We start from the raw sequence: 10,250 nt of genomic DNA, 5'->3' as shown, positions 1-10,250 counted from the left end.
TCCAAGTATAAATTTAAAGCCTTTCCCATCAATCTTGGTTCATAGATGAATGAAGACGTAACAAAATTAAGAAGCATGGCTGATGAGTTGGTTGACTTCTTGTCTTATTAAACACCTTAACAACCACCTAACACTGACCATTGATTTGCTTAAATGAAGTCACTGAATTCGGTGGAAAGTGGCTGGAAATTTCATGCAGTCACCCACGCAACTTAAAGAGCAGCAGGATATTGTTAGTTTTAAGGCAATCTTAGCAGGCATTTAATTAAACATAACCTAAAGCCTTAATCCTTCTATTGTTTTAAATATTATCACAGCTTTGGAGCTATAATTCACATAATCTTCATGCTCCCATTTGATTTGCTTCAAATAATCAATTCATTTCCTTTCCTTTGCTTCCTTTAAGGGAACATAATTATGAATTCCATCTCACTTTTCCAGCTTCGCAAAAACGTTGAGTCCAATTGCACCAGCCTTTCAGACGGATCTTTATCCTTATTGGAGAAGTTAATAGACCAGGCTGACCAACAAAACAAGTTCAGTAAACCTATGGTGTGGATTGGGATTTATATTGCAATTGCTTCTCTTTTTTGCATCCTACCAATTCTGGTTGATCTTTTACATGGTTTCAAAAACAAAAATTATTGGTTTCCATGTAAATACTTTACTCTGAATGCTGCTTCCCTCACAGTCATAGCTGTTGCAATGAAGCTGCCCATGGATCTAAATAACCCAATGCCAAGTCAAGTGGACCAGGCTGCAAAGGTCGGAAGCATGGCATTTATGTGCACCATCATGGCTAACTTACTACCTTCTCTAGCAACCATGGACGGTAAGGAACTTCTCACAAACATCATAGCTTTGGGTATTCTAGTAATCACCTTGGTTGTCAATGTATGCATCCAAATACAAACCGGTGTGGTTAACAACAATAAACATTATAATCCGACTTACGACATTGTAACTTATAACAGTTTCTTAATAGCAATCTTGTACGTGGCTATGTTATTCGTGTTGCTGATGATACATACATGTTCAGCTTTTATGATTCTAAAGTCAAAACAAATATTAGAATCCAAATACAAAGCAGGTCATAAAATAGCTTTGAAGGATCTAGAGTTGCGGCAACCAACGGTTGAGAAGCTAAAGCAGTATGTGAGCAACCACTGGATCATGGCAGGAACCGGCAGCCCCCAATTTGTGACAGTTTGTTCAGCCACAACCTCTGCATCTGGAGTAATATGTGTTGTAAGCACTTTCATACATGTTATTATTATGCTTCTCACTAGACCATATATGAAGCTCTACGGGTCTGATTATAAGTGGTCAGTTTTAATGATTCTCTTAACACAATTTACTGGATCAATACTGGGAACTGTCGCACCTCTTTCTAGATGTTTTGCATCCTTAAGCTTTAAAGTGTCCATTAAATGGATTTGGAATCAAATCAGGGTCTTTAAAGTCGAGAGCTACTATACTCACAAGCTGTCTGATTGGAAACAGAGTAGCGTGCCATTGAAATTCAGTAGCCGCAGATGCAAGATTGTCCTCCATGACCTAAAGGTCCTTATTTTAGACTTTTGTATCGATATCCAGATTATGGTTGTGGTTGCATGCAAGATGGCAGCGTTGATCCCAGTTTTCTTTGTAATTGGTGTCTTGTGTTGTTCCCATTCTTGGAAGTGGTTAAATGTCGTGTGTGGTGCCTCATATAACATGTCAGTAAAAACTCCTGCTCGCCTACAACACACTAAAGATCTCAGCCATTATATTCTGCAACTTCAAGATGATATGCAGCTTGCTGAAAGAACATTGAAAAGCATTTCAATATCTGTGAACCGTGTAATCCGAAGAGCCGAAAAGCAACGACCTAACAATCTAATGATGTTTCTAGAGGAATCAAGAGGTTTTGAAGGAGTTGGAAAGTACAACGTGCCTCAAATCCTACCAATAACCGAAGAAAAATATGTGGACTGTTGGAGCTTATCGATAGTAACCTTGACAACCATTGCCATATCTCTTCCTAGCATCCAAAACAGTATGGTTGATCGATTGCTAAGAAGTGTGAGTGAAGGTCTTACATATGTCACACATGTAGAAGAAAACCTCAATTCTAGTGACGAGTATGCAATCATTCAAAAGGCTGCTAGAAGGTTGTGGCTAGAAGTTGAAGTTTACCACAAATGGCTAGGAATCAAGGTGCAGAACCTTGCTCATCAATTTTATACAACACAAGAGAATGTTAAATGGCTCAGTGACATAGCTAAAAACATGGCCACTCTGGTGGAACGTAATGATATAAAAAGCTCAGATGACAGTTTACTCCACGTGCTAGTTTCTGCCAACTCTATGTACCGTATCGCCCAAACGATCCTAGTTTCCTACCATGCCAGCATCGACTATGTTAGCTATGAGGAACTGTTTGTAAAATTATCGTTAATGATCTCTGACATATTGGCTGCTTGTCTCACCAACCTACCCCGAGTCATAACAATGAAATGCCACACAAGTGTGATAGAGAAAAGGGAGGAGAGTGTACAAACTGCAGCCCAACTTCTTGGTGAGACTATGCAGATAATCAATAGCCTTGCAGATCGTGAGCTCCCAAGCTTGAATCCAGATGAGTTGCCTTTTATTGACCAGTGGCGTGATTGTTTTTTGCATTCTTCTCCTTAAAAACAGTTTGGGCTTCTTTACCAGAAAAGAGCTTCTGTACTTCATGTAATATGGTATGTTATTGAAGATTTGTCATGGTTTCTTTTCATTTGATAAAGAATGTCATTTGTTGTGTTTGCTCCTTTTGTACCAGCTTTGTATTTTTAATTCTACATAATCCAGCTAGTGAATTATAAGGATAAACTCACTAAAAACGTTAATCAAACCTCTAATCCACGCTTGTTCCAAAAGTTAAAACTCACTTGGAAAGCAAAAGTTGATCTTTAGATTTAGAACTTGCTTAAGCTTGCGAGTGTAAACATGTCTATTGCTTAAGATTGAGTTTTCCAGCAAAAATGAAGTTTTCTGGCCGAAAACCTTTTTCCTACGACCAGAGACTAATGGAGTCACGCTTTCGTTAATCGTGGCTCGCTAGGAACAAATATGTTAAAAGATGAGACCGTTGGCAGCCAACTTGTTAGTTGAGATTATCATTTGCCAATAGTCCATACGGATTATTTAAATCTAGTTTTCTCACATAAAATTAAGAGTTAAATGGCATTTTAGTACCCGTGGTTTGTTCAATTACACAACTTTAGTACCGTTTTTGAATTTATTGCAAATGACTACCCTAGTTTTCGAAATCTTGCTATTTTAGTACTTTCTTCTAACCTCGACTATTTTCGTTCGTTAAGTCAATTGTAATTTGGTAACTTTATTATTTTTCTTATTTTTTTAATTCTCTTTTAATCTAATTCTCTTCTTCTTATATTATCTTCTTTTCCTCTCTTTATACACCAGTACCAAAATCACACAATACAAGATCCATTTTCTTCTATGTCTCTACCCACAACAATGTTCATTGCAAAAAATTACCATAATAATTTTGATACATTTCTGAGAAAAAACGGCCATCACCCCGAAGGTCAACCACCATTGTTATTCATCTACCACCGCCGGTGAACTACCACTAGTTATCCCCACTGCACCATGCCGCAATAACCACCACAATCGTCGCCACCACAAAACTATGCCATGCCACCACCACAACCGCCGCCGCCGCCATACCCCTCCCATCTCAAATCCTACACAACCAAACACGGGCACCACCACACCCCTCTCCTTCCCGTCGTCTTACCCTATTGCTCCTATGTACATATTTGAAAGAACCCAACTCCAATTCTTCATCTTAGAGGGGATTTATAGTGTTGATGAAGGTGCACATGGTGCAGATCCAAAGCCATTGATTTGGGTGGAATCAGGGGTTTCTAATGTAATTGGATATTAACAGCAACGTAAGGGTTTTGAAAGTTTTACACACCGGATAAGTCAAAATTTGGTCAGGTCTAAGAACACAAATAGGAGCTTAGGAATACGGGTTTCAATGGATCCAAATCCCTTCATGATGGCCCGTTTAGGGATGTTGTGAGGGAGGGGGGCGGTGGTGATGCTTAAATAAAAGGGGTTAGGTGATGAAAGTAACGGATATTACCAATTTACCTCTGACTTAACGAACAAAAATAAACGGAGTTGAAATAAAGTACTAAAACTGCAAGTTTTAAAATACTGAGATAGTCATTTGCAATAAATTCAAAAACAATACTAAAGTTGCGTAATTGAACAAACCACAGGTACTAAAATAACAGTTTACTCTAAAATTAAAGTTGTAAATCATATAATTAACAAACATTTTGTAAAAAAAAACAACTAAAAAGTAAATAAGCCAACTTGAAGTCAAGTTAACAAAATTACTCAAAAGCGAGGTTGAGCTAAAAAAATAAATCTAAGCAAGCTTGGGATCAAAACAGCCAAGATCAAGCTCTTTAAAGTTAAACAAGTGGATCTTGTATTAGTCTAAAGCAAACGATATGAAATATTGACATGTTTTAAATCTTTTTCAATACCTGAAACTCTCACATAACCCACAAAAACTAAAATGTTGCAGCGAAAGAGAACGTCTCAAACAACAAACTCAAAGCCAAGTTTCCATCAAAATTGACACAAAACATTCTTAGTCGCAGATCCTCAAAACAGAGGATAATAACAATTTGATACATAATAAAGCCACGACAATGCATAAATCAGCGATAACGACGAAGAGACAGTGTATTATTCCTCTTCCAAGTAGCCCTTCTTGACGGACGCATCTTGTGGTTCAAGTGACCCCTTCCACGCAGTCCTCTATACTTCTTACCAGCCGATGTGAGTCCTCTAAGCTCTCTGTGCTTGTGCACCGGGTTGCAGATCCAGTTGATCCTTGGATCGTTGCGAATGGCAGCATGTGCGGGGTCTACCAAGATCACCTCAAAGTACTTGCAGGTTGAGTCCTGCAATCAGCACATTTACTCAATGTTCACCAGTTTACACTCGGTTTAAAATTGTGTACATGTACATATAAAACAGATGCATACCTGATTAAGCCAGTATGAGTTGAGAACTTTGAGACCTCCCAATTTCCTGCCGGCCCGTTCCTCAGCAACAGACCGTTTGCTTCGTTGAAACTTCAGTTGAGTCACACCCTGGTTGGTTGGCTTTCCATACACGATACCTTTTAGAACCGGCCTCTTTCTTCCGCCACGCCTTACACGTACTCGATAGATCACATAACCCTACCAATTATAGATATTATTAATTATTAACTGTGTGTTTGTTTGTAAGCACAAAGTAAATATCTATGCTACAGTTAGCAAATAAATATCATCACTTAAACAGCACAAGCGTAAACTGTTTCTTTCATGTGAAATTAGTTTTATTAGCTGATTCACATAATATACAACTAAAAAACAAGTTCAAACCAAACGTAACAGCTCAATTCATCAACTTAATCAACAACGCAGGTCTTGCCTAAACAATCTCTTATAGAATCATAAGTTAAAACAATCGTTACTAAAAAACAAGACGTGCCGAAACAATACAAAAGCCAAGCGGGGGTCGCCAAAGTAATTATATATAAAATAGGTTTCTGCTATCGCGCACCCCAGATTTCCGTATAAATAACCACTAAATAATACTATAACTCTATATACAAACATGTATGCACAACACCCTGATCCACAAGATCTTAAGCCTCAAGTCATTTTTGCTTGCGCCTCAAGCACTCACCATGGTTTTAAAATACATGTAGATACGTTTCGATACGAAAACGTAATGATTAATGAAGAACGCAAGAATCGCGCACACACGAATGCGAGACAACTTTTTGTTAAAAAATACTAAAAATCATACTTTTAAACACTGTAATATAAAAATAGTCTCATCATCTCTGACTCGTTTGCTCAATCAATTGCCAAATTCGTTCAATAGATTTGAAACTCTAAGGCCCATTGCAACAGACGGTCCAATTCATGGGGCAATGTGATCTCATCACGGAATCATGCCGTGTGATACGCGTATTTTAAAACCAAAGCAGTGTGCTCTGTAGGTGCTTGTTGTAAAACCAACATAAACAATATGCCAAAAGAATTAAATAACTAATCTAACTAGAGTAGGAGTTGTATACACAAGAATCATTCTTCTGACAACTGCATTACTAAGAAAACAAAATGAAAGCCTAGAAATGAAGATCACCTGTTTGGCTTTGTAACCCAGACGGCGGGCCTTATCGGGTCGGGTAGGGTGAGTGACCCGAACAATAGAAGGAAGCTGGCGGTACTCCCAGCTGCATAAACCTCATCACATCCGACTGCTTCTTCCTCCATAGCTCCGACACATACGAGTAAGCGCCTGTTAACAAATAATAAAGATAAGGAAATCTAGGAATTTGGTAGGATTAAGTTTAAGAGGTGTTTAGTTTACCCATTGTTGCCGGTCTTCGATCTGCTTGCTATTCCGGCGTCACAAAATATAATGTATGTATGTACGGATTAGGATTAGGGTTTTTAAGACAAGGTATCGTAAAAAGAGGTGTAATCTAATAAGCCCATTAATCTTTTATTGGGTCATGTAGTTGATTATAATTATTAGAGAGAAGAAAAAAAAAGCTGGTTCCCAACCGATACCAACCCAAAGCCATTTTGGGCTAAACCGGTTTCAGACCGACCCAGCCGGACTTTGAATAACCAAATTGGTTTAAGAACGGAACCGACTTGGAGAAAACCCGGCCTCAAATCGGTTTAAGAACTAACCCAAATCAGTTTGAATGGTTTGAACAGTTTCTATCCTGAACTAGTTTATAATCCAACCCGGTTTGGAGCTAAACTGATTTTGATCACTACCGGTTGTAGGTACATCTCTAATCATAAGTACAAACAAAATTGGTCTGGGCCCGCGAAATGGTTTAACCACTTCATCAAAACTACTGGTTTGGATAGGGTACCCGCTAATTCGAATACCAATACGTATCGTTCTAATTAAAAAAAAACATGATAAAAAACCAATTCAAACCATGGATATGGCTGAACATTTCCCCCTTCAAACCGGCTGGAACTGGTTTGGGTTTATCACCGTTTTGTACATGTCTAATTATAAGTTCATAAAATACACCTTTTTTTCTAATTTGACTACATGTTTGTAAGTGAGAAAGTAAGTTTGGTTATATCCGAAGCATATAAAAAACATGTAAATATATCCGTAACATAAGACAATAGCTTCAAGAGGGCATAAAGTGATTGACATGGGTGTTTATGCAATAAAGAAATATTTTCATAGTGAACTTTAAACAAAAAAATAAAAAAGCTATTTTTTATGCAAATTAAAAAAGAAATAAGTTGTCTAAACTATATACGGGATTTAAATTTGCAAGCATCGGATGGTGGTGAACTGGTGAAGGACATTGTAATTGAACTTTTTTAAATTCGTAGTATTTAGGGTGGTATAAATCTCAAGGGTTTGTGAATATCTTGATGTTCGTTTTTGAGAAAGACAAAAGTCGAAGATTCGGAGATACTAAAGGTTTGCTAGTGATTTAAGAGTTTACATTGTTTAAATTTGCAGGGTATCACATCACATATAGAGGAAGAAAAGGATCCTATTTTTCATACACCCTATGGGGCAAAAACAAATAATGTGCATGGTAAATAGTAGTTTACTCGTGTATAAACTACAGTTTACAGCAAAAAGAGGTGTATGTTTACTAGAAGTGGGGGTATGAAAAAAAAAGGACCCCGGGAAGTACATACAAGGGTACCTTCCAAAAGTCTGCCAAAACACAAAAACATATATGCACTTTTTAAATGAAAAAAAAACAACCTTTGAATTGGATCAAATTACAACTCACAAACAGTGCTTAAAACTTATGAGGGAAATTTAAAAAAGAATTCACTTTCATATACTTTCACATAGTACAAACATATTAAAAAGTAAAAGCCCCTCACAGGCCAACCCCATCAGGTATCAACACAACCGACCCCGTGGTCTTTCGGTTTTCAATATCCAAATGGGCCTGAGCCGCTTGAGACAGAGGGTATTTATGGTTAACCCGAACCCTTAGAACCCCACTTGCAATATTTTCAAACACTTCACCAGCAGTTTCGAGTAACTCGTCTCGTTTGGCAGTGTAGTGCACGAGAGAAGGCCTGGTCAAGAACAACGATTTTGCTGCAAGGGCAGACACCGGTACGGGGTCCGGCGTACCAGATGACTGCCCAAAACTCACAATGTGTCCTCGGGTTTTAAGGCAGGCTAATGATCCCTCAAATGTGTCTTTCCCAACAGAATCATAAACCACTTCAACCCCTTGACCGGATGTGATGTCAGCAACACGGTCAACAAAGTTTTCTTGTTTGGTGACAATGACATGGTGGCACCCGTCTTCTTTGGCTTGTGCAGCCTTCTCGTCAGTTGACACGGTTCCAATAATAATGGCTCCCAGCGCATTTCCCCATTGACATAATAATGAACCGACTCCACCAGCCACTGCGTGCACAAGAACCGTATGTCCACTTTCCACCTGTTCAAAAGATATTAAATAACAATAACTGAAAACAGTTTAGAAAGTGGGCATTTGGGAAACTTGGTTACTATTATGTAAAGTTACCAATATATAAAATATTTGAAGACAAAATAAGTAAATACTAAATGAAAAGTTGACCTTAAAACAACGGTGGAGGAGGAACTGGGCGGTCATTCCCTTGAGCATAACTGAAGCGGCTACAGTCGGGTCAACAGAAGAAGGAACGGGCACAACTTTATCTGCAGGAAGTATCTGCTCTTCAGCATATGCTCCCATTGGATCCCCTGCATACGCGACAACATCTCCAACTTGCTGATTCATTACTCCTGGGCCCACAGCTGCTACAACTCCCACTGCCTCCATGCCTTCACCCAGAATATAATAATTTTATAGACTTAATCCAAATGTAATAGAAGTTTAAAACCTTCTAAATTGCTTTGTTAACAAAAAAAGCTAAGATTATTATCGTAAACTTGTAATAATATAGTGTTGTGCATTTTGTGAAAGTAACAAAGTTGCACGTATGCATATACTCAGAATTTGGCATCACTATATAATTACAAACAATGTAACATCAAACCTGGTGTGAACGGAATGGCAGCTGCCTTGTAGACGCCTTTACGGTAATAAACATCAATAAAGTTGATCCCAATGGCCTTGTTCCTCACCTTAATCTCTCCGTCATTCGGGTCTCCAATTTCAACATCCTCCCATTTCAGGACCTGTAAATGTTTGATTTCATGTATGATCACGAAACTCGTTCTGATATCAAAAAGCAGAACTACTGGAGTTTTTGTTCATTCTAATTGCTAATATTATATTCATCAATCAACTTGAAGGAATGTTTCAAACCTATAGAATTACACATTCTGTGAACTAGCAAAATATGTTAGCATAAGGGTTGTTGATTGGGCACCTGTTTAAGACATGATTATACATGTTAATCAAAAAAGTACACTGTGTGATTTTATTTTATTTTTTTAAATAATTGAAATTAGTAGGATAGGCTATATAATTCGGTTTAATAATGCTCCTAGACCCAAATCAGTATAAATGAAGATCATAAAATTTAGGCGGAATTTGCTCATATAACTGTATAAGAAAATGAATGAATCATTGACAAAATAATATTAATTAATAATCACCCAAAACAATTCTAGGAATTTACAGATGCAACATATGTCAAGAATTCGTATTATAAAATAAAATATCTCAAAGTCAAAAACTTGACCGTATTAGTTGGAGTATTAAGAATTAAGGAAAGACCTCAGGACCACCAAGTTCATGAACTCTGATAGCTTTGACCATGTTGGATGATGATGATGATGATGATGATGATAATGATGTACACCTTGCTGTAATTGTGGCGAAAATTGATGTGATTACTTGAAACTTGAAAGTTGAAACTGAGCTGATGTGTCAGCTTGGTGAGTTACACTTCAAATCCCATATTAGACCATCTCCAATGATTACTTTTTCTAGGTTCAAACTAAGCCTCTAAATCATTGAAGTGGTTGGTTCAAATCAAAAATCAAAGTTTGAGGTTTGGTTTTCAAAACAACAAAAACTAATCATTGTGTGCCTAAAACATCACATCTTTCATTCCACTCACACATATACATATGATATATATATAGCCATATTTATATTTATAAAATAATTAAAATATTATACATATATACATATTTTTTATATTTATCTCAAA

The 10,250-nt window shown here is 37.4% G+C and overlaps 2 protein-coding genes and 1 pseudogene across 3 annotated transcripts; 1 reads left to right on the top strand and 2 right to left on the bottom strand.

Annotated features, from left to right (window-relative positions):
* The first annotated feature begins 417 nt into the window (after positions 1-417).
* On the top strand, positions 418-2,676 carry LOC143585428 (uncharacterized). Its single transcript, XM_077067216.1, has one exon. It carries the CDS (start codon positions 418-420, stop codon positions 2,674-2,676), a length of 2,259 nt encoding a protein of 752 aa, XP_076923331.1.
* A 1,916-nt stretch (positions 2,677-4,592) lies between these two features.
* On the bottom strand, positions 4,593-6,454 carry LOC143585427 (large ribosomal subunit protein eL15-like; annotated as a pseudogene). The gene is made up of 4 exons (XR_013144544.1): positions 6,451-6,454; positions 6,223-6,378; positions 5,067-5,264; positions 4,593-4,982 (listed from the first exon to the last, which is right to left on the bottom strand). The product of XR_013144544.1 is annotated as a large ribosomal subunit protein eL15-like (transcript).
* A 1,387-nt stretch (positions 6,455-7,841) lies between these two features.
* Positions 7,842-9,963, bottom strand: LOC143585429 (uncharacterized). Its single transcript, XM_077067217.1, has 4 exons — positions 9,812-9,963; positions 9,126-9,267; positions 8,684-8,910; positions 7,842-8,542 (listed from the first exon to the last, which is right to left on the bottom strand). The coding sequence occupies exons 1-4, from the start codon at positions 9,851-9,853 to the stop codon at positions 7,964-7,966; spliced, it is 990 nt and encodes a 329-aa protein (XP_076923332.1). The 5' UTR covers positions 9,854-9,963; the 3' UTR covers positions 7,842-7,963.
* Positions 9,964-10,250: the final 287 nt, after the last annotated feature.

The sequence above is a fragment of the Bidens hawaiensis genome, unplaced genomic scaffold (assembly GCF_021521415.1).
Source record: "Bidens hawaiensis isolate Kalapana, Puna unplaced genomic scaffold, B.hawaiensis_p1.1 tig00033843_1, whole genome shotgun sequence".
Lineage (NCBI taxonomy): Eukaryota > Viridiplantae > Streptophyta > Magnoliopsida > Asterales > Asteraceae > Bidens > Bidens hawaiensis.
Note: the sequence above shows the minus strand (reverse complement) of the source record. Positions and strands in the feature narration are given on the sequence as shown.